Raw genomic sequence first — 25,462 nt, forward strand, 5'->3', positions numbered from 1 at the left:
CATTTTAAATAAATAATCAAAACATCAGTGTGTTTCAAATGTCTGATAATGGTTGCTATATCAATGCACGAGACACAAAACCCCACACCCAACTATTCATTCTTCCCGCCACGCGCCATGTGCTAAAAACCTGCACCCTACCTCTGTAGATAATCAGTTTACCTATGATGAACCCCGCTTGCACAGGTAAGTAGTTGTATATCGGCGGTAATGACAGAACGCTAGCGCGGGCTATCAGCTTACACAGATCTTCCAAATTTGGAGCATCTGCTACGGTAAAATCAGGAGAATCTCGAAGCATACTACACGCGCTGAGCAGCCAGTGGGCTTATCGGTAAAAGCATCTATGTGAAAACCCCAGACTGGTTATGATTCTATACATTGGCAGCGAAAGCAGTGTGATGCTACAGTCGAAAATATTTATATAACCATTCTCTTGGACGCTTAGAGCACAGATAGTAAGTTGTTTTTCACTAAACTTCCGTCTCGCTGAGGTTGTGAACAGAGCTTTCCTCCTGGATCATCGTGTAAAGCAGTTGTCGAGATAGGACGCTGTGTGCGGATTTTAAATAAAACTTAGAATACATTAAACCACAGGTAGTGAAACATTATTTCAAATATATCGATATATTTTCAGAGGCTGTTAACGCGGCTTTTTACGTGGGCTTTTTCGTAATGATTTAGTACATGCGAATAGTTTCATACCTAGGCGCTTAATCATATATCTTGAATATAATGCATCGCCGTTGTATTTTCTTCACAGTGGATTACTTTGGTGTTATTCAAACAACAGCATATTTGTGCTAACGAATTCGTATTAAATAGTTGTAAGTGAGTGGAAATAGTTTTATAAGAGGCTAGGAAGGGATCGGTAGGTATAAAAAGCTGACTGCACTTCGTGATCGTATGTGATAAAATATTTTCGTTAAGAGATCTGCATGCCTGTTGATATCATTGGATACACTTAGTTTGTTTGTGGATGTTCATCAAGTTTATGGTCGAAATAGGTAATTCTATTTCATTTATTCCGTAATTTTTTGTGTAGCAATAATAATTCAAAATAATATTGTATGCATTGTCGATTATAAACCTGCTGAAAGATATTTGGACGATTTAAAGATTAATAATGAAATATAAAGGGATACCACTGTTTCTGTGTAAAAGCGTAGTTTAGCAGTTATCTCTCTTATACCAGTGGGTTGAAACAAGAGTAGATGCTTATTTAGGGTATTCCAGTTAATTTAAGGGTAATAATGTAATTTTCATGATTGATGACTCCATATTATACATTATGGCATCATATTGGGTACTGTTTGCTGGACTAACTATGTATTCAATGGCTGAAAAACAGTGTGTATAAGTGATGTTATTGTCCGTTTACCTCAACTGAAATCAGGTGTGAAATGGATGTTTTGGCAGTCTTTCAATATATTGCTGTCTTTCAAGGCCAATAAGCTTGATTCTCAAATATTCGATATATAATCACATTTTCTGTCACCATGAAATACAAACCTTTTTAAATAATACTAAAAATAATTGGTTAACCAGGCATTCTTAAACCAGTGCTTAAAAAGTTAACTGTACATCTTAAACATAATAGTGCTTAAGTCAACGCATGAATTTCTGCCAGCTGCACCATATGACGATGCTTACTTCAATTAGTCTGCAACAGGCAAACATTTCTCTCAAATCAAACGCTACAAAGTGCAAAATGCTTATGCTGTGGTTTCTTCACAAGAATGTACATCCATAAAACAAATCTAAAACCAGCACATCTTTCGTCGACAAATTGAGAGCACTTCTGGTCTTTATTAGCGGTTTTGTTTATACATTTTGTGGTACGAAAACTCTGAAATTTCCGAAACCACGGGATCTAAGACGTGCTCACGAAACATGAATAAAGGGCAATAACTCTAAAACACAAAAAATGAACAAAGGACAACAACTCTAAAACACTTAAAGAAAGAGTTATAGTTCCAATGCACTGCAAACCTTCAAATAAGATAGATGTGTGTATTAAGTTTGAGGTCAGTACCTCGAATACCCCGGATAAAAATAAGCATAATAAATGAACCAAGGGCAATAACTGTATTTATCTGAATAACACCAAGTATTCATTGTACACTCACGTGCATTGCAACGTGTCCCCATATCATTTTGGTATCATTTCAAATGGTTTCATGTGCAGTAAAAATATATTGTCAAAAAGTCAGAAAATGAAATAACAAACAAGCTTTATTGGGCCCCAAACAATTCAAAACAGGTTATTTCACGTCCGAGTATAATAAAAAACAAAACAAAAAAACAACAACAATAAAAAAAAGAAGTACAAACTACAACAACTTTTAGGTCACCAGGCATCTAGATTTAACATTATTGTCCATGCACTAGCCCATGTGTGGGTCGGACTCCTTATTTGGTATAGTCCACCAAGTGTGTGTTCCTTAAGGCATATATGTATATATTATCATAACACAAATGGTATCGTTATCTTCATAATTATATCCCTTGTTTTAACACGATTTTAGTTTTAAAAGATCGTATACTATCATATTTAGTATTACTGAACATTATCAATATGAAGAAATAATGAATTAGGAGTAACAGCATGAGCAACGATGATGATGATGATAATAAAGATGATGATGACGATGATGATGATGATGATGATGATGATGATGATGATGCTGATGATGATGATGATGATGATGATGATGATGATGATGATGATGATGATGATGATGATGATGATGATGATGATTAAGATGGTGGTGGGTATGATGATGATGATGATGATGATGATGATGATGATGATGATGATGATGATGATGTTGTTGATGATGATGAAGTTGTGTTGTTGTTTTTGTACCTGGAAGTACCAAACCTATCCATCCGTGGATGCCGCTATTAATCATAGAAACTATTTGGTATGGCCTTGTTTACATCAGAGAATCTAGCTACTGCTAGTAAGGTTTTAAACACATTACGTTTACATATCTCAAATCTGAGGATAGCCACTGCTGTTGTTGTTGTTGCTGCTGTTGCTGCTGCTGTCGCCGCCGATAGTAGTAATTAATGTCATTGACTTTAAAGATTTCTTATTATCTCTTTATTATCAAAAAGTTGTCATGCGAAACATAACGCATGCATGCATATGATCAATTCGCGTGTAGAATAAACATCCCCTGTTACAGATGACATTGTTCAAGTTGTGTTGAAACATTTAATCAAATGACAATTTAATTAATTTATATTTTCAGGTAGAAGTCAAATAGTAGTGTAGGAGTTTTTGAAAGCAGCCGCAGTCCATTCAACACTTGAATATTAATAAACCGCGACGCCACTTGATTGGTCAATTTATTTATACTAGTGACACTCCCACTAAACCGTAAACATGAGTGCATTCGACGACGAGCTTTTGGACGAAGAAGCAGAGGAAATGGCGTTGAAAGAGAGAGATTTAGCAGACGATGCTCAATGGAAGATTATCCAGAAAAATACATTTACAAGATGGGCAAACGAACATTTGAAGACCGTTAACAAGAACCTTACGGAACTAGAAACGGATTTAAGTGATGGCTTGAGGCTGGTCGCTTTAGTTGAGGTGCTTTCGGGCAAAAAATTCAAGTCTGTCAACAGACGTCCAAATTTCCGTACTCAAAAGCTTGAAAATGTCACCAAGGCGCTTGAATTCCTGGAAAGGGACGAAGGAATTAGGATTGTCAACATCGGTAAGTGCATAATCTCCCATATACAGCCTTTAAAACAGTTCCAATAAGGGTTGACACACCTGTTTAAAGGTGTGTTAAGTTTGTGTCATAGTATTTCGGACAGGTGACAATTCGGCTTCCTTTTTTGAGAGGCGGGTATAATCGCTATGACAGCCTGTTGCATTCAATTACGTAGTCATAGTGAGTTGATTAATGAAAGTGACAATGACCAACACCTGAAAATGACCTGTCATAAACAATAACATGCCTTTTCTTTGCATATTTGATGCACCAGTCATAATAAATACTATTCCAACACATGTTTATCGACCTTGACACTGCCCTGAATTTAGTACTCCTGGCTAATTGAATTATAATAATGCAGGTTAAGATGTTTATTTTGATCATATTAATGGCCTTGTTTATAAACATGAGCCATGTGTCCTTACCATGCCATTTAAACTTCAATTAAAGCAAAGAGGTGTATTGATCAATACACCTTCACAGGCATACACTGATACAGAAGTAGAGACATTTGCCTTTTAGGCATGGAAAGTTTACTGGTGTTTTACTGAAGGTTTCAAAGTTACTGAGTCATGTCAAAATAGATGGATTTTAGCAACCTGTGGAAATGAATTGAATATGGCTTAGCTTTAATATACCAAATACATTATGCATATAAGGTAAAAACCACTAGGCAAGCAAAAAACAGGATTAAGTATGAAAAAGTATAATGCACATATTAAATACTTTTGCTGTAATGAACTTGAGCTCAAGGTGGGGGTGAGGGGGGGGGGGGGTGTACATGCATATTTACAGACAAAAGTTATTAGTTTAGACGGATTGTACAATGATCTCAATCCTGAAAAATCCTTGTTTTAATGATACCAAATCTGGTGTTCAGTTTCAGAGTAAATGTTGACATAGATCTTATGATACCAATTCAAAATAAATATAATTTATACCATCTTGCATAGATGGATGATCAATATGATTGAGGCTTTTATCAGTAAAGGTATTAATCAGTCATGAGTAAAGCAGAAGTAAGGCTTAAATCGATATTTTTACTCAAACACAGGTGTCAATTTAATGTACAATATCAACAAAGTTTCTCTAAGTAATAATCTTTACCCTATATTTCATAGTATTTACAAGTTTCATGTATTTTGATATGTATGTTGATTGAAATATCATATTAACATGGCTAGTTGTACATGAAGTCGCCTCCCACCCAAGAGGTTGTGGGTAGGATCATCCACTAAGGGTTACTTTTTCATGGCCTCTTAAAAAAGAAGACACTAATACTGGTCTCTACCCTTATCAGCTTTTAGCAAACTTCACTGTGTATATCTAAAAGTATCTTATTGATGCTGTGACTTTTCCTTTAAATGTTCGACACTCAATGTAAAATAACTGGGAACAGACATACATGTCCATGTATATGAAGATATTCCATTTTTATGTCAGCATTTTGTTGTACAAAACTTGTCTTCTTGCAATTTTTATTTATTTAGTGGTAGTCATACCTTGTATGACAATTTATATTTCAAGCTTACAAACTCATCTAAACTTACATACATTGTTACCAATACCTTCTATTGTTAATGTTCCTGTCATCCATGTACAAAAATGTCATTTTAAGGACAAAATAAACATGTGAACCACCATCAGTAAGAGGTTAGGATTGCGATCATTGAAATACTAGTATTCTGAACATATATGGTCGGACAAAATGCTCATACAGCAAAAAGGCGTACCCTAGTGTTTTCTAAAGAAAGGATTAATTTAAGACGGAAGAGTCAGATTAATCTGTTTGAATGCATTTACCATGTAAGGTCATTGTCACTTTAAACTTAGTGTGTGGCAGGTAAAAAAATATAACAATGAAGCTATTCTCAAATGATTGCATACATTATAGACATAACATAATCATTGACTGTCTTTATATTTGAATGAAAATACTTGATTTAATGTAAAAACAATTGTTTGCACCAAGAAATTGAACCTTTCAATGTACATACAAAACATTGGTTTTACCCTTAATTGCCTCGCAAACAATTAAGAACGACAGTTGAAAAGTACAGGAGTTAATAGATTGAATAGAACATTTTTGGCTTTTCATAATTAGATCAGGACATGTCGAGTGTATTGTGCTAAACGGTACTAACTCAATAGAAATATACCATAATAGGAGGCATTACAACAGTCTGAATGCACTTTAAGCCGTCAATGAATGTCTCATTCGAAGACAATTAAGTCCATGCCTTAGGTTTATTAAAGCCCCTCTATCACAGATTGACCATTTTTTGTCTCAGAATCAGCTGATTTTGGCATCAATGCTTTCAATTCAGTCATATAAGAGTGAGCTATTAACCAGTGCTAAACAATCTATATCATTTGATGTGATATTTGGTTAATAACATGGCTTTGATCAGGAGGAAACTGTAAGCTTTTTTATGATAAATTATTCTGTGCTTATGTACATTGAGTCTAATCAGTAAATGTTAATGTTATAACAGTTACTGTAGAAACCATCGACTGACAGATGCTCTTGAACAAAGTCTAGTCCTATATTGTTAAGGTCAAGGTCACACGAAGCTCTGGTTGGCACTTTATATATACATGTCTTTGTGCTTAGTATTTAAATAATGTAATGTATACATCATAGTCGTCACCTTTACAGTGTCAAGAATTGCTTAGTTTTGTATGTGTAAATGAAGCAAATGAATTGTGAAATATTTGCCTCTGGCTGCCGTTCATTATAACGAATGATACAGCTGGGATGCAGACATGAAGTGTTTTATTAGGTTTTATGAAAATGTATGTGTTACATCTATAAATAATCAACCATTCGAGCGAGTTAGTAGCGAAAGCAAACATTATTACCCAGCAGTCATCAAAATAAGTCTTTCGGATAAGAGCGAGTAAGTAGCGAAAGCAAACATTATAATTACCCAGCAGTCATCAAAATAAGTCTTTCGGATAAACATGCCGCAATTCTTTCACTTCTGTTTGGCATCATCATGTTCAACAAGCCCTGCATGCTATATTAAAATCTAGAAATTGCAAGCCTGGTTCAAGCATTTTACAAGTGCACGGCTAAATGTGCTTAAATGTTGCCCACTGACAGAGTGTATAGATTAATTGACTGTTAGGCAACAGTGAACGATATTTTTTGTTGTTGTTCAAGAATTCGCACATTAGTTAACCATTTACTTATTAAAGCCTAACTGAAAATATATACTTGAATGTCTTCTGTCAGACTTGTAAAATAAGATTATATCAGACTGGGATGTGACTAACGTAAACTTCAGGAAAGGAAAGAAATGGATGTTGCATTGAGTCCCATTTACATATTAAATGGCTCAGTCACTCCGAATAGGTGAATATCACATTTCCATAGTTGGCAATTCTGTGTGAAGTAGTAACAATGCTGCCTATTTTTCTCCAAACAAGTTCAATTTCATGGTGAATTTGCCAACATTAGAACAATTACTATAAAGTACACAAGATTAATGTAATAGGATACTTCCAAAGCTTTGTCAGCCTCGCAACTTTGAACAGTTGACATTTGTTGATGTTTTTTGTACATGCCAGTAGTGATGATGGATGGATGGTCTTTATGAAAGGGCTTTAAGCTGCTCTTGTTGACGAAATCACTTTGCATTCTCTTAAAATCTTCACCCTTTCGAGGCCAAAGTCACAAAAATTCAACTGCAGGGAGCGGCTGCACAGTGGAACTCAATAAATGGTAAAAAAAATACAAAAACAAAGAGTATAAACGCAATCTTTTCATGGCCAAGGCAAAACATTGACAGCCTGGGATATCGCTGATGTGGAATTTTTGCCACATAGAATAAATTTTGGCACCGAAAGGATGAAAGACCACTATGTCATGATTGTAAGAAATTCAGTTCTTGTAGTTCTATAATTAAATGATCTTTCACAAGGTTGTTGAACAATAGCTTTGGTTGCGGTCTGTGTGCTTTGAGTACATTGGTGTAAGATCATATTACAAGAGACGACCACAATTTATGTACTTTTCTGACAATAATGCTGATTCAGTATATAAAGTTATATTATTGAAAAATATAGTTTGTAATTTAAGTGAATATATAATCCAAACTAAAATGATCAGTTGAAGCATTTACAAGATGTTAACCATATCTCAGTAGTAAAATTGATCGATTATTGGTGCATTCAATTACTATCATTTACATTATAAGGTGTTCGTCACACATTTTATGATGCATTGTAATGAAAGTAATCATATAGTAATGTCCTATAGGTCTCTAAACCCCTCTCATTTTAAATACATATAAAAGAGAAAAAGAAAGTGTGACTATAAGTGGTCAGGTTTTGCTAAGAAATGTTTCAATTTAATGACTAAGTAGCACTTATGAGACTCTCAGTGCGATTTATATTAATGTTGCAAACATAAAGGTCAAGGTCACGTTTGGAGGTAAATGGAATGTAATTTACCTCTTTTACCTATTTTTTTCTTATTGTTTTTTTTAAATGAACACTGTCACAGATCATCCACCCCCTGCAATTGACAATTGTAAACAACTTTTCTTATGTATCAATTTTTTTGAAAATTGTTGATTCTCAGTCCTTTAAATTGAGTATACATCTCCTGAAGAGTGTTGTTTGATGCTGAAGAAATTTTAAAAAAATATAGAAAAAAAGATACCAGTGTTCACCCAACAAACATGATAAAATTCCACAGCAATGTTGGAACCATTATAAATACACAAATATAATGATTCATAGTTTATTTATAAGCAGTTACCTAACATTTCCCCAGAAAATATATTCACCCTATTTATTTCTGGTAAAGGTTAAAGCCCACACAGTCAGTGCACTTACTCATATATTGTGAGTAGACGTCAAGGAATCCAGAATATTTGTACTTTGTGGTAGTATTTTTCCAATTAATTGCTAATTGTTGCTTCTTTCTTATCGCAATCCACCCACAAGAAAAATCTCTTTGGAGTGTCCCACTTGATAAGAAAATACAGAAGTCATCAATCAAGCTAGTTTTTCAACAACACTGCTATTATTCAATTGGTCTATGTAGAGTTATAGCTGCATGCAAAGTTTTTAAAACTTATAAAGTTACTTTCAGACCAATATTTTAGGGCCATAAGAAGTTTGTAATATATGTCGGAAAATACCTCATTAAGCTTAATATATATATATATATATATATATATATATATATATATATATATATATATATATATATATATATATATATATATATATATATATATATATACGTAGTACATGTTCTTTTAGTGATCCTTTACCCAACTTAAAACAAAAAATTCTTTTCTCTCCCATCTCCGATAAGTCTAAGATCCAAAAATTTGGCCATGCTGGAATTTCTTATCTTGCCCATGGGCAAAAATAAAACAAGTACCCATATGGAACTCCTTTTTTATTGAAATCACACAATTACCTCCCTTGTTAAAGACCTTTATCTGTAGCATCATCGAAACCTTGTCTTAAACCTTAAGTCCAAATTTGTTATTTCTGCTTCAAATTGCATCATAAAAAAGTTTTCACGCTCCATTCAAGAAATAATGCTGCACTCAGAACTATTTACAAATCTGAATCACCGCCCGCAATTATCCATGACAACGGCGAATTATCTAATTTTAGTTGAAATTAGCCTCTAGTTATTTTTAGAGATTGATTTCTCGGCTTTATTCTCTAGCCATACTTCATTTTTTGTTCACAATATACCCTCATTTGACCTTACTGTACACATTCTTATGTATGTTTATTTAGATTTTAGACCATATTTCACCTGTTTTTTGTGTGAAAGACTTGAAATAATGGCGTCTGGAATATATTTCAATGTAATGTTTACCTTACATCTTTATCATAGTGTTTTTTAACCAAAAGATTAACAGAGTTTGGTGAACTTCTAAAATAAACATTTTTCTCAAGCCCTGTGATATTTTATGTCCACCCCAAGCTAAACTTGATCTGCTCACAAGGAAATATAATCAGGATAACTAGTAATTCCATGTGGTTATATTTAGCAATTTAGGGTATCAGGGAGTCAATTAGGGGTTTCACTTGTGGGGTTATCTGTTTAGGGGCTTAAAGTGAAGGTCAAGAAAGGTCAATGTTCATTAGATAGTGATTGACCACCTGTGACCAAAACTTGGCCTAAATGTTGGACATTTGTGGGAAAAGAGGTGTTGCAAATATTGTTTTCACAGATTTATTAATACATCTGAATACTCTCATTCTGTAGCAAATTAACACAAACATCAATAAAACAGCTAGTGGGGTAGTTCTGTTCAACTGATTTACCAATATTGATTTGTGATCAGCAAAAGAATTTCTCAGAGAAATCAAACTTCTGGAGCTGCAGCCATCTTAACTGTTTTAATTATCCCTGCAAGCTACAGATTTCTTTTCAATTACCGTATATGTCCAAATACAATCTAATAGATGCACCAGATGCATTTGAAGAAATTTACTATTTTAAATCAAGGTTTATTTATGATTAATTTTGATAATTTGTCAGACACTATAAATATTACTAAAACATGGGTATCAATGAGACTGTCAACAATGACAGCCTGATGAAATCATAGTTCAAATCTTATCAAATTTATGTTTACCAATTTTATTACAATTCCATTGATAAATGTGCTCAAATATGATAATTATCCGACTTTTATCAGTCTGCTGATATGTTTACAAAAGGCAGTGTTCAATGATGATTTTTTTATCATTGTAAAGTAGGCGTATAAAATTGACATATACAAATATTTACTTCGTTCCACTGTACAAGTAGATTTTTTCAGCTTTCGGAAATATCACTGATTCAGGTTCTTTTCAAGTTGAATAAAAATGCACAGCGCACCTTTCAAAATCTTGACACCGAAAAACATGTCAATGAAATATTACATATTTTTAAAAACCTGAGTACAATTGCCTAATAAGGAGAGAAAGCCAGTTGAACACTCATAACAGAATGTGATTTAAAGGTGTTACGATGATGTCGACCTGGTAGTTTAAGTTATGTGAAGTAAAATTGTTGGCGTTTACTCGACTAAAACCAATGTAGACTAGCCTGTAATAAAAAGCCATTAACCGCAGTCATGTTTACAGTGGGTTATGTCTGATTCATATCTTGAAAATTTGCTATGATAGTAAATATTTTTGTTTGTTGAAAATGGGAAATGACTACATGCCATGTTTTTGAATGTAAGGATTGTCTTGGTAGAATAATAACAGGTCTCGCTGCAGATGTATATTTTTTTATTTTGCATTAAGTAATCTTCTACATGTACTATAGTGGAAAAACAATTAAATTGTATTGATTACAATAATTCATTTCAAAACAATTTTCATTGTGTTGTTGATGTATTCAAAACATACTTGACACCGCATTATTATGAAATTACCATTATGCGATTATTTATCAGGTATAAAATTGTATATGTACAGTATGCAGACTGAATTCAATGACTGCATTCATATAATAGTAAAATATAAACCTACGTGCAAAGTCTTGGGTTCATATAAAGGCCCCCCTGTTCTGTGAAAAATGGGCTTACTTTGTATGCATTTGATTAACTCCATAGGAGTGCATTTAATATTACAGTACAATGGGGCTAAATTACAGAAAAAATCATTAATTTTTGTAATTTCGGATCAAATTACCCTCAACACACAGTATTTATTGCAAGTGACTTCCTAAGTGACCGCAAAGGTGGATAGCCACATAAACAGTGCATTAACTGTCATTTATTTCATTAAGGTGTCGCTTTTCTTACCATTTCTAGTTATCTTTGTCTATTAATTGGTTTGTCTGATTTTCAGAAGAAGAAAAAACAATTTGTGGTATTGTCATTATTAATCAAGTTGGAAAGCTTCTTAAAGACCGTGTCATTGAGGTTCCCAAACTTGGTACAATCGCATGTTGCTTAAATGAGAATTCTCCTTGTTTGACTGGGAAGATTTTACTCATTTTTTTCAGGCTGTTCACAACATTATTATGAAACTTGGTACAGTCTCAAGTTGCCCTAGAGTTCTCCTAATGTTTAACTAAAAACAAGACAGATCAGTGTGTAGGTGACTGCGCTCTGCGGTGCTCTTATGTATACAATGATGATTTTCTAGGTTTTGTCTTGGCCGAAGTAAAACATTATGGGACATTTTGTTTACAAAATTAGTTATTATGAAATTTACTGGTAACATTCGGTATAGGTTTTAAAGTCTGTTAAAACAACTTGATAAGAAAGATCTTTTTCGTTCTCAGGTGCATATTTCTGATTCTAAATCTGCAAAGAAATGATAAAAAAAACTCTCTAAGCAACAGGTAATTTTGTGTGGGTGTTTTTTTCTGGATGGGGAGATTTAACAGACAGCTACTTTTGTGTCAGATTTATTTTCTTTCGGAAATCTTTACAAGAATTTTGATAACATTTATTTGGCTGTGCATTATGCACATTTTGATTTATATCATTTACCAATTTATTTTACTTGCAAAAAACCAAATGTCTATTGATGGTGGTTTTCTTCAACTGGTTGTGTGAATTATATGCTTATTTTAGCGACAAAAAACAGATGTGATTGAATTTTGTCAAACAGTTTATTTCATGCATGTAAACTCTTCACAATCTTTCACTTTGCTGTCTTGATAAATTATTTCCAAATCTTTACATATAAGCCTAATGCGCATTAATTGGTAGCTGCCACTTACAGGCTCGAACCTTAGAGCAATGACACAAGGTGCATATTGTAACTGAACGACTTAAGCACTGTTAATAAATAATGAGCCTGTGCAGTTAATTAATTAGTAATAAATATAAAGTTTGCACAGCCATTAGGAAAGGCTTATTAGCTAATGGTGGATCCAGATATGTATCATATTGGTTGTTAATAATTCCTGAGCTTCTCAATAGTATAGGTCACATGGTGCCTATCGCATGGTTGATTATTGAACACATGGCAGCGCTCATCAAATATTTATCTCTCAGATCATGATTTGATAGGTTCTTCAGTGAGGCAAAAACTCATAGTTACAAATTCCTTAGAAAATAAAACAGACAGCAACATTTGAACTTTGAAGTTTATTGGATATCTGAACAGAGATCTCCGAGGCGGTCTCAGATGAGCAAGCTTGAATTCATACTCTAGTGCTCGCCCAAATTTATACACTACGGGCAGTGCTGGCCTCAATTCATCCTCCATTGCTTGCCCAAAATCAAAGACTTTGCTTGCCCAAATACATACACTTTTGTGCTCACCCGAATTCATGCAACTCCAGTGTTAACCAAGTACAAACATATACCAGTGCTTGGCCAAATTCACATACAAGCGCTTGCCAGAATTCATACACTATGCTATGTAATTGTTATTGTTTAGCTTTATTTTCTAAACCATTTATTGCGACTGTGGCTGGGCACAGAAGATTAAAAATAAATAATAATGCAAGTGTTTCGCGCAAAATGTCTGTATAATGTCTAGCAAGCATGCACAAACCCCTGCACTTATGATCCTCTAAGTTAAACCACGTCATAACCAAATGGTATTATTTCATCTCATTCAAGATGAATTCATGTATCTGCATAGCTACCATGTAAGGTTCATGATTTGCTGGCTATCTGGTTACAGTTAAGCAGTTGCATCTTGTTAATTTAAATTTTATCTTAATGAATCATGACTGTTCTGTGCATGTACTCCATCCATGAAATTCATTGCAATCCAGTCTTCATGGACGGAAAATGGAGCTAAGTCATTTTCGATGTAAAAGGCATCAGTAGTTGGGTGAAGGGCCCCATGTCCCCCTCTTACTTTTACCATGCCTTTTTTTCACTATAGTTACCAGTATACAAATTTGCATTCCCTTTTGCAAGTTCTTTCATGCGTATGCGAAGAAATGGTCTTTCCATATTGCTTAATTAAAACTGACATATTTGTATGCCCCTGATCAGTTGTATAGATGAATATGTGTGTGTGTGTGTTTATATAATTCTGTTATACATGTACATGATTATACATGTTTATTGGTTTATGAAATCAAAGACCATAACAAATTGTTATTAGAAATAAGCAAACAAATTTGTGTGTGTTTATAAACCACCCACAAAGTTATTGCCCAAAGTAATTGTTATGCAGTTGTATTCTATAGAGCAGTGTTAAGGTCTGACTTCAACAAAATAAAGCAAAGCATTGTTTCAGTTGGGTTAAACAATATTGTTATTGTATATAAAAACAACCTTGCAGCCTTGAAAATTTAGCATACAAAACACATTTTTTTGCAAGTATCAAATGTTTCATATACATTTCTTGTTATGCAATCCAAATATTTTATCAGGCATATCAGAGATAAGCAAAATGGAAGCTTAGAGTTCTTCATTTCTCAAGTGTGTTTTGATCATATATACTCACTGTGCGTCAAAGCCAGTTTATTGCTCACTCAAATATAGGAAATTGTTTTTTGATGGCCTTCCGATGATGAAAAAGATAGTTGATACACTTTGAATACTAAAATGACAAAGTATTTGGTATTAATTGTTAGTCCTATGACTCAATATCAAAATTGCTGACTGCGCTATTATTTGTGTGTGAAGAGATACATTGTTAACAAGTAAATAAGTACTTGTCTAATTAATATGTTTATTGTATTTCATACAATTATAAGACTAAATTTATGTCAGTAATGTAAATGACTTCTGTGAAATGCACAGGTGTTGAAATTGTAGGTTCAAAAATCTTTAAAACATAAGACAGACACACACACACATAGACACACACAGACTTGCACATACATTGCCCTGCAGACAGAGGAAAATCTGGATTATCAGATTGACATTCAATGAGTTTTTAGTCCAGGTAATGAAACCACCATTTACTGCACACATTTAAATGTTTGCAATAGTTATTGTATCTGAAAAGGTGAAAAATAAATCTTAACCTATGTAAAAAATGTATTTTTCAGATTCTGGTGACATAGTAGACTCCAAGCTAAAGCTGATCCTTGGTCTAATATGGACCCTTATTCTGCACTACTCCATCTCGATGCCCATGTGGGAGGGGGAAGAACAGCAGCCCCAGGAGGGAGGCCCCACCCCAAAACAGAGACTGCTCAACTGGATCCAGGGCAAGGTCCCGGACCTACCCATCAAGAACTTCACAACCGATTGGAACGATGGCAAGGCTATCGGTGCTCTGGTTGATGCAATTGCTCCAGGTTTGTGTAATGTTTGTGACCCCATTCCTTACACCTAGATTTATTATAGAGTTAAATTGAAACTAGATACACTCATTTGCCATTTTGTGGCAGAATACAAGGTCATCAGTGCTATGGTTGATGCAGTGGTTCCAGGTTTGTACAGAGTATACCATTGCTACTTTGTGGGAGATGACAAGGCTATTTGTGCTGTAGTTCTTTAAATAAAAGTCAGCACAAAGGAATTATATAATAACTCTTGAACCACATGTTATCAAGATACAATTAACAATCTTTATTTAAAGTTGGGGAAATAATAACAAAATACTTCAGCTCAATGAGCTTATAATTTTCCGACATGAATTAGAAACATATATAGCATAACAATACAAGTAACAAGGAAAAATGATTTATGACTAATAAACTAACTTTACCAAGAGTAAGAGCTACTCACAAGACCAGTTGTTTTATAGAATGTTAAATTCTAGTGGGGCTGGTTATGTTCTGTACTTGCTTCAGACTGGGTGAAAGTTTGCATCCCCATTACTCACAACCAGCTAGTTTAATAAGGCTTAGTGTAATTTTATACATAACCTGGTATAATTATGACTACTGGCAGTGCAAATTGATCCTGATGCTTCAGGTTTGTATTTGTTTAAATGGAAATGAATATTTATGTAATCAATGAATGTATTGGAATTTTGGCAAACTGTGACTATCTGGTGGATTTTATAGAATGTACTGAGATGAATTGCTTATTGTTTAAATATTTTCAGTATCTTACCAGACAACAGTATGATATTGTTTTATCATCAAGTACATCACTTTGCAATCTGCTCAAACACTTTAATAAGCCTTCGGGCAGGCAGGAAACATACTGCAAGTGGTTCACTTTATTGAAGTTAAAAACAATTAAATTGGTCAGACTGAACTATTCATGAAATTCAGTACCAAAACTATTTTATCATGTATGATAACAAATCATTTTTAATAGTATTGGTAGCTTAATTTAACATGTTTATAAAAATCGTAAATCAGTCTAGTCTTTTTTAATCATGTTAATTGAAATGTTTATATGAAATGTCTGGCCACCTTGGCCATAGTTTGACCTTAATAGGAAGCTTGGACATAAATCTCCATTCAATAAGCAAGTCACTCAAGTGTCCGGATTATTTTCTGTCATCACAAGTTATTATTATAACTAATGGTAAAAGGTTGTACAGTATTTACAATATCTAACTGGCAGGGGGGAAATAAATGTGTCTGTTTAAATCCTAATCATATTTAATAAGCTTGTCATTAGCAAGTGCCAAAAGTCACAGAGACTTAGCTGTTTATAAGTTGATAAATTCATGGTTAAGGTATTATTTGATTAATTGGCTTAAACGGTGTCTTTGTTCTCTTCATTTTAGATTTTTGTTGGTATTTTAATTTAACAATTATTTTCAATGTGTCAATTGCAAACTCTATAACTTCCATTTGACCATTTGTCATGACCTTAAGTTGTCAATTATAACAAGCCAATATATAACTTTCATTTGTCTATGACCCTACAAATATCACATTAACCCTAGAACGTCCTTGACCTTAGAGTAATTAATCCAATTCCAAACTGACCATTACAAGTCCATTTTTCGTTGTTTTGTTTTGGAAGAAAAAATTGAGGTTTTGTGATAGTTTCCATGTTGTTGGCAGAGTTGGAATTGTTGTGGCACAAACAAATCAACCTTTTGTCTATATAACTGAAGAACCGTTCAAAAATTCTCAAAAATGGACGAGCATTGGCATAGCGCTCTTGTCTTGAGTTTTCTTGACCTTACAAATGTTGATAAACTTGATTTCACCTATCTACATATACTGCCAATTACAAGGCATATATATACACTCATTTATGACCTTGACCTTGTTATATTTTAATCCAGGTCTGTGCCCCGACTGGGAAGACTGGGACCCCAAGAAGGCCAAGCAAAATGCCAAAGATGCCATGGACGCTGCTGAGAAATGGCTCGATATTCCACAGGTAAGGGGTTGGCTGTGGGGATTTGTGGATAACAAATGCATTGATATAGGGATGCCAGAGAGAGATTGAGTTGTGCTGTTGATGTTACTATTTTACAAACTTCTTCTGCACGTTTGGGATCGGGATCACAGGGCTTGTGATTGTTTTGTTTATATTAATGCCAAGATCTATTGCATTCAGAACCTTTTTATGTCAGTTATTAAGCATAATAAAAAGCTGTCATATAATAAAAATAGTTTGCAAAAGAAAACAGAAACTAATTAAAATTTATGTATTCAGCAGGAACTTAATACACCATTGCTACTAACTGATACACATCTTTTTATAAATACAAAATGTGCAGGTTCAATGTCTTTTGTATAATGTTAATGAATTACGATTGGTCATTGACCTGGCTCATCATTATTTATATTTTAATAGTCTCTCTTTATAACAAATTAATTGCACAGCAAGTAGGGAAATGAATCAAAGCCGAAACATGATCAGAGGTATCAGGCTGTAATAGACATTAAATACAGTAATAAAAAAGCACTGATAAACAACAAAGTCAAGATAATGTATAATGAAGTATAAAGAATATCAAGTGTGTAATATAGGTAAGGGGAAGATACAATGTTTGATGTAATTTAAAAAGATAATTTTTTTGAATTATCAGAGAATCTTTAGAAAAGGGTCCATCTTGATGGAGGTTTAATTAATTTCATCAGTTTTGTTAAAGATTATATAAACATTAATATTTAAAATACCTTCGTTTGGCCAAAGAAAATAAAATGGTTTGGTTAAGGTTTCATCCTTTTCAAAAACAGGTAAGGTAGGTAGGCTTTTTTATAAGCCTTTATGTAAGAACGTAATTGTCATCATTGGAGAATGGTGGTAAATTAATATTCTGTTTTATAAAGGTTTTAAACAACTTATATTGAAACACACACACTAAATTTTTTTCATTTCTTTTACTAACTGACTACAAAAACGGTAAGGTCGGCACCAGTATATCGTAGGTTGGGTCTGGTTACCCGAAACCAATTTTTTTTAGGCCTTACTATAATTAAGTGCTCGTGAAATAGGGTTACTTTGCATTTTATATACATACAGCATCCAGCGCCTGTTTGCTAACTTCCATGTTAACCTTAAAAACCTTAAAAACTGCTGATATCAAAATGCAGGGTAAAACAAGTGGGACTATAATAAATTATGTCTTGAACTTTTTAAAGCTCATGCAATACTGTCTTAAGCAGTAAACATTAAATTAAAGATTCAAGCTTTAAGTTAAAAAGTTTCAGTTGTAAATTTCTATGTGATGCTATGATAAGATATTTTCCGTATTTGGGGCATTAACTTATTTTATAGCAGTATGTTTTAAGCAAACTTGACAGAAATTGAACTAGTTTATTATGATACATTTTTTAGGTGTAACTCGAATATTTAGAACACTTAGACACACTTATGACTGCCGTTTAAAGTCAGAGATAACATTTGATTGATTATATGCGGGTTTATGTAAATGTTTTAGAATACATGGGTGCTTAAATGATGTTTAAGGAGTTGGCCCATCATGGATTGAAGATGTCGAGCTGTCAGATAGTAGCTGAAAAGCCTTTTGATGTAAAGCGATATTATTGATACTTTAAATATGACTTTGATTTCTGGCTTAATTTAGGTCATGGTCAATTACGAAGTTTGCAAAAAGTAATTTGAAATGACCTGTTGAATATTTGAATAATGTCTGTTCTATGCATTTGGTTATAAGTGACAAATATATAGTAATTTCAGTTATCGAGTAAATAAAGTTTGCATAATTATAAATAGGGTATATATTTTAACCTTCTTAAAAGTGTTTTGAAAAACAATGGTAGACTTAATATGTATAATATCATTTAGATATTATAATATTTGATTTATTTCAGTTTTATTACCCATTATATGATTATAATAGAGAATATTATGATTCATATCAATTTTGAAAAGTTTGATATTGAAAAAGTATGCTTTTTTGTAACATACCCTGAAAAATAGTGATTCAAATCTACCTGATACGAACTGTGGGGGTGTTACATGTAAATACGCAATGAAAGAGCGTAGTGCTAAACTGAATTAAATATTCGAATGCATTAATATGATTTAATTGAGTTTAGTATGCAAAGCCCTTTCAATCTTGCTGATGCTCCTTGAAAAGTTTAAATTATTCATGAAATAATCTATCTTAAACACAACCTATAAATTGCAAGTTTGCTTAAAAGAACTGTGACTGTCTGCATATGAACTGTTTTAAATTTTCTCAAAATGATTATGTATTTTGTTCAAAGTACAACCATTACATGACGCTATATATATTTGGAAATAAACCTTGCCCCGTTTAAAATATAACATGCTGTATTTCAGTGGATTCAGTTTTGGAGTGCAACCAGCTTTATGAGCACATTTCAAAAATTTGTGCAACCCCAAAAAATTGTGTTCCCATTTTTAAATGTCAAAATCTGGATCTGGTGAAAATTTGACTTTCATATTTTTCCTCAACAAGTCATGTTTGTTTTTCATGAACTGTTCATGCCAGAATCATGTTTCAAACAGCTAGACAGTTAGAGTCTATTTAGATTTAGGATTAGAAATTATCATGACTGATGCCAACTGACTATCAATATGGCAGATTACCACAATAAATTAGATTATATTTGATGATATCAGTTCTAATTGCTGTAAAATTTATCAAGAAATAGGAAATCTGCTACTTTTTTAATACAGGTGCCACACCAATCATGTTAAAGGCATGTTAATATTATCAACGAAAAAATTATTCCTGAAAAAAAAATATTTTGGATATTTTTCTTCCAGTTATTTTAACACAACATGTTTTCTTTGAACAGCGTTTTTTTTTTTCCAACTTGAAAGGGATAGTGGTGTGGCTGTTTGATTGGGAAAAAAATATAGTTTTGTTTTTCAAAAAGGGGAAAAATTTAAGTAACGCATGATTCATATGCTTAACTTGTTTTCGAACTATTTTTTCAACAATCTTTTATCGACATATTCATGATGGGCACTATATACTGCTACATTCGCTCAATGCTTCTCTTAAAAAGTTAAAAGTTATTTTTTTACATGGGTGGGAAAAAGTATATATACCTTAATTTTCAGAAGGCGAATGGGGCCAATTTGGGCCCCAAAAACCAAAAAGGGCAAAAAAACACCTCTGACAATGAATATAACACAGGCATTCAGTCAAACATCATATTGAAAAAATGGAATTTACTTCTTCCTTGTCTCTCCTAAATATGTACCAAAACACACCTTAGGTTCTTGAGATGAAATGGCCCGCTGTATTTGAAAAAAAAATCCTTATGTTGGTAGTTGAATCATCTTTGCTGCTAATAATGACGTAAACCTTTTATCATCGGAGGCAACGTGTTTCTAACTAAAATTCAGCAACTGCAGGTAAATCTGCTGAAAGAGTTAAGACATATCTTATGAAATAATGCAGTTCTTTGTGGTTGCAGCAAATAATTGCAAAAAACCCTGCTAATTTACAGTTCAGAAACGACCTTGACACTGTGTTGTGGCATCTCTTGGCATCTTTGCAACTTTACCTTGAAATATTACTACTTAAGGATATCGCCATGGAAATGAATTAGGCAACACATTAATAATTATTGCGCAATCAAAATTGAGTGGCTTTCATACTGTTAATGAATTGGCTATGAATAATGAATATGCAGATAGACTTTATGGTTTTATTTATTGCAATTCAAACTGTAAAAAATGCAAGTAAGTGTCAGTCATTGATCATTATTGATCATCGACATAACAGCGATTGATAACCATTTATTAATCATGATATTCTATGCAATGCATTGACTTCAACAAAATGATTTTTTGAAATATGAAGCATTCAGTAAAATGTATTTTAGAATAACAAAACATTCATTTTCCTACTTCGGATACCATTTTCTGCAAAGTCAGCAGTTCTCAGTGGTATTACAAATATGTCACTCTTATTGTTACCGAGACAATTTTTATCATTTTTTGTTCTCGTTTCATATGAATAGAGTTACATAAAATACAGGTAATCCAAAATACTTCCGGAAACTATGCAGTTTTTTTGGTGTTTTTTTCTCTAGCGCAATTTTATTTATGAATATACATTTATAATTGCGTGTCATGGGATTCAGGGTATAGGTAAAATTCACAACATAAATATTGCAATCTTGCATAAGAGTTTTATACTGAAAATGTATCAATAGATGGACTGCCACGTGATTCTGGTGGCCTTCCCTATTCGAGCGTGATATCCTAAAGCTGCAGTTTGTTGCTTTTTTAGTTTGAAAATACAATCAAATGTCAAGGTTACCTGCTGACAGTAAGTTAAAATGTATCATCAGAATAGACTCACAGAGATTTGAACCAGATTCTGGTTGCTGGCCTTCAGCGTGATAGCCGTGATAGCCATGATAGCAGACATTTTTCATTAATTTGATCATGCGATTAAATGTCAAGGTTACTTACACTGAAAGATATGAACAGTATAGACTTGAAACAGAGATGCTGGCTGGCCTTCCAGCATGATCATGCTGTTACACTTGTCTGGAATATGATTGTACAATTAAATGTCAAGGTAACGTTAACCTACCCTAAAAATGTACTGACAGAGTACACGAACCGAGGATTGAACTTTATTCTGGCACCCATCTCCATAGCCAGACACATGGTACGATAATACAATTAAATGTCATGCTTTTTTAAAATATGCATAGTAAGCTGGTTTCTTCGTTCGTCCTCAAATGTACCTAATTTTATTGTTGATTGTATGCAGTAATTTTCCTGAAGATATTATCAAACTTATAGGCTCAGTGTACTAAGGTAGCATTTGGTTCAAAGTGCATATCCGGTTGATTTGAAAGATCTTGAAATTCTTATTTTGAAAAATAAAAACAGATTTTACATGATTACCCCCCCCCCCCCCCCCCGGTACAACTTGGTAGGTTGTTTGGAATTTTATTATCTTTTAAAACTGCATCAAACTCACCCAGGCATTTTATGGCAGTTGGGTCTGTTTTGGAATTTGGAGAAATCATGAATAGAGTATTGAATTATTTCGAAATGAAAACCACAACACTGAGATTGTGACATAATTTGTGCATTTGCCTTCAGGATGTGCAAGAGGCAGAACACTGATTACAAACAATTTGAAGCTATAAGTATACATTGCACTGTTGTACAAATGGCTTTAAAATTAACTGTTTACTTGTTGACTGTCAGGTATCACTTTGAATAATTGCAAAAACATAATGCGAAAAAAGCTAAATTTTCTTGTCCACTGTTTCCAAATCTTTAGGCTCATTTTAGCTAAAGTGAATGGATCAAGGGCAGGGCTTGGGACTCAGTTGTGTGCTATTTGTTTTTATCAAAATTCTGCACTAATTAAACTAAGGGCATAACCTGCCCACTGTTAGTCTAATACAGGGGTATATTTTTACTTACATTAGTTGATACCCAGGGCTTAATTGGGTTTTTCCTAGCTTTGACCACAATTCTGCCCTAAAACAAGACCTACCTGCCCATTTATTATTAATCTGGGGACTCAATTAACTTTGTTACAGTAAGTGCTGGGCTTGTGCTGGATTTTCTGTATGAGAAGAGACTCACCTACCAGCCCACTATTTTAAATCTGTCAGGACTTCATTTACTAACATTAGTGAACAACTTGTGGGCTAAATTAATTATGTGCTGAATTTGACCACAAATCTGCACCTAAACCTACATTCCAGCCCACATGTTTATAAATCTGGTGGCTTATCATACCAATGATACCAAGATGCATGATGTATTTTGAAGATATATTCTCTGATACTATCACAAACAGTAACAGATAGCTCCTTATCTCAAACATGCATATTTCTACAGATCTACAGTTGCTGATGATACAATTAAAATGAGAGGGATTGGGCACGTCTTATATTTTAATGGTTTTATGAATAGATAACAGAAATTTGGCTTACAATATTAGTTTAACCATTACCTACAGTCTTAAATATTAATTAAAGCCTTACTCTTACACTCTTAGTGTTCGGCATCAGAATTTTTCACCAAGCCCGTGCAGTGCTATGTAAACTCCAGAATTTATTTGAAAGCCCTGAGAAAGCCTTTGACGACTGCCTGGCTTGTGGGCTTGCAGGACTTGTGGGCTTGCACTGGGCTTGTGGGATTGCACTTATTTGACCGCTGATCATATTTTTGTATTTAAATTATTATATTTAAATTTTACATTGTAAATTTATAAACTGATATTTATAATCTGTAATTGTTGATTCATGTTTTCCAAAAAAATCAGAATGTAACAAAAAACGAAATTTTTGAAATCTTTTATCGAATTCTCAAATCTCTCAAAATTAGTGCTGTTTTCTGTATTTCCTGATAAAATTTGACTTGATCTGACAGAAAATGCCAACTGTATCTTTTCTGGTGGTGAAAAAGTGCTGGAATGTTCACATGGTGAATGCATTATAATTTGTTAAGAGACTGCCAATATATCTGGTTTTCCAATCATTTCCTTAAAGTGCATTTAAAGCTGCACTCTCACTGATTGACCGTTTTAAAAACTTTTAATTATTATTTTGTGTCTTAAATGAGCCAGTATTTGCGTAAATGCCAGGACACCTGAGTAATATAAGACTGCTGACAAAATATCAGATTGCAATTTATCATATATCAGTTCGAAAATGGATGATTTATGTGGCTTAAAAAGCATTACTTAATGCTTTCAGAAAAATGAAATTTTCGACAGTTTACAAAACAATTGAGATCTGTTCTATTAATTTTTTTGTGAGTTATCTCATATGACTGAATTAAAGGGATTGACACCAAAATCAGCTGATTCTGAGACAAGAGTTTAAAAAAATGTCAAAAGCTGTCAATCTGTGAGACTGTGCAGCTTAAAGAGTCTGCCAATCTATTAATTTTGCTCTGCCATCATTTCCTTACAGTGCATTTAAGGATGGAATTTATACCTGAACAGACTCACTATTGAATATCAGTGGCTAAAACTAAAATAAGGATGGCTTTGTTATTTTGCTTAAGTGCTTTTAACTGTTCAAAAAGTGCATTTGTAATTTAATATTGATATAGGATATGACTCATATCATTGAACACCTTAAATGTACTTGAGCAGTGTTTGACCACTATTTTTCCCACTTAAAATATCTCTTTCCTCTGTTCATTTTCAGTATAATTACAAGAAAGAATAGACATATACACTGTATATTGACAATTGTTTAAACCGTGATTGTGGTTTTATAGAAATGAAAATCATGAAGTCAATAATTTTATGTGGTGAGTTTATCAATCCCAGTGTCTGTCATCTACATAAAACAGATAGCTTAATAATTTGAAATGTTTATGTTTTTGTTAATAGTTTGATCATGTCAGGGAGAGGTGTGGGGGTGTATGCATGTAGTGGGGTGTGAGTCATTTAAGGGGACGTAATTCTATACCACAGGTGCTTGTTTGGACAGATTGGAGTGTAAGGCAGAGGTGTGGGGGTGTATGGGTGTAGGGGTTGTGAGTCATTTAAGGGGACGTAATTCTATACCACAGGTGCTTGTTTGGACAGACAGGAGTTTAAAGGACAGATTTGGGGGTGTATGGGGTGTGGGTCATTCAAGGAGAAACACCCCAGGTGTTTTTCCAAGCAGAGGGGAATGTAAAGGAGAGGTGTGGGGGACGTTTGCGTGTTTGGGGTGTAGTCATACAGGGGGACTTAATCTAAACACCCCTGATACTTTTTCAGTCTGATGGGAGAGACTGTAACCATCTTTTTAAAGGGCACAATATTCAGGGGCCTCTTTTTAAAGGAGTTGTCCGGACTCAAAAGAGTCACATACTCAGAAACTCAAAATTTGGCGTTTTTTAATTGATATGCAAGGTCACAAAAAAACTAAATTCTATATTTTTCATGCAGGATATGGATAGAAAATGAATGAGCATTTGATACGCAAGGGCAAGTGGAGGGGAGGGTGGAGCACCACCAAAGAGAGGGGTGGGGGTCAAAAGATTGGTAGAATTAATACAGCCAATTTAAAAGATTATATGGCATTTATGGTATTAAATTTTTACCATCTTTTTTGGCATACTTGTTTTTTTTTTCTGGGAGTGGGGTTTTAGTGTTGAATAAAAGAATTAATATCTTTTCATAGCAAGACTGATATATGTTTCAAGTCCATTTTGTTCCTGCTTCAAAGAATGTTTGATTAAAGTGTTGAGTAGCATGCATGCAGGATGCTTTATTTACGAGTGTTACCCTGGAGATATATCCATTGCTTTAAAGATACAAGATTAGCGCCTGTCAAATCTGAAACTGGCCACTCAAAAATGTATCCATGCTTAAATCGCTATGAAAATCCCCCATGAAAATTGATTAATATCTGAGTATAATCTTCATCTTTCTAAAGTTCTTTGATTCTGAAAAATAGTGTGGATATATAATGTGACCTTACATGACCCATATTTCACCTGGGAGGGTGTTGTTTTTTTGACCAATGG

The 25,462-nt window shown here is 33.6% G+C and overlaps 1 protein-coding gene across 7 annotated transcripts in view; it reads left to right on the top strand.

The window, feature by feature from the left end:
- Positions 1–350: 350 nt before the first annotated feature.
- LOC128217257 (filamin-A-like) overlaps positions 351–25,462 on the top strand; it is a 95,688-nt gene continuing 70,576 nt past the window's right edge. For 4 of the 7 annotated variants that reach the window (XM_052924273.1, XM_052924277.1, XM_052924279.1 and 1 more), the window contains exons 1-4: positions 465–597; positions 3,261–3,731; positions 14,686–14,937; positions 16,839–16,936. In XM_052924273.1, the coding sequence (XP_052780233.1) occupies positions 3,395–3,731; positions 14,686–14,937; positions 16,839–16,936 (687 nt within the window). In that variant the 5' untranslated portion in view covers positions 465–597; positions 3,261–3,394. The other 3 variants (XM_052924275.1, XM_052924276.1, XM_052924274.1) reach the window with 3 other exon arrangements.

The sequence above is a fragment of the Mya arenaria genome, chromosome 14 (assembly GCF_026914265.1).
Source record: "Mya arenaria isolate MELC-2E11 chromosome 14, ASM2691426v1".
Lineage (NCBI taxonomy): Eukaryota > Metazoa > Mollusca > Bivalvia > Myida > Myidae > Mya > Mya arenaria.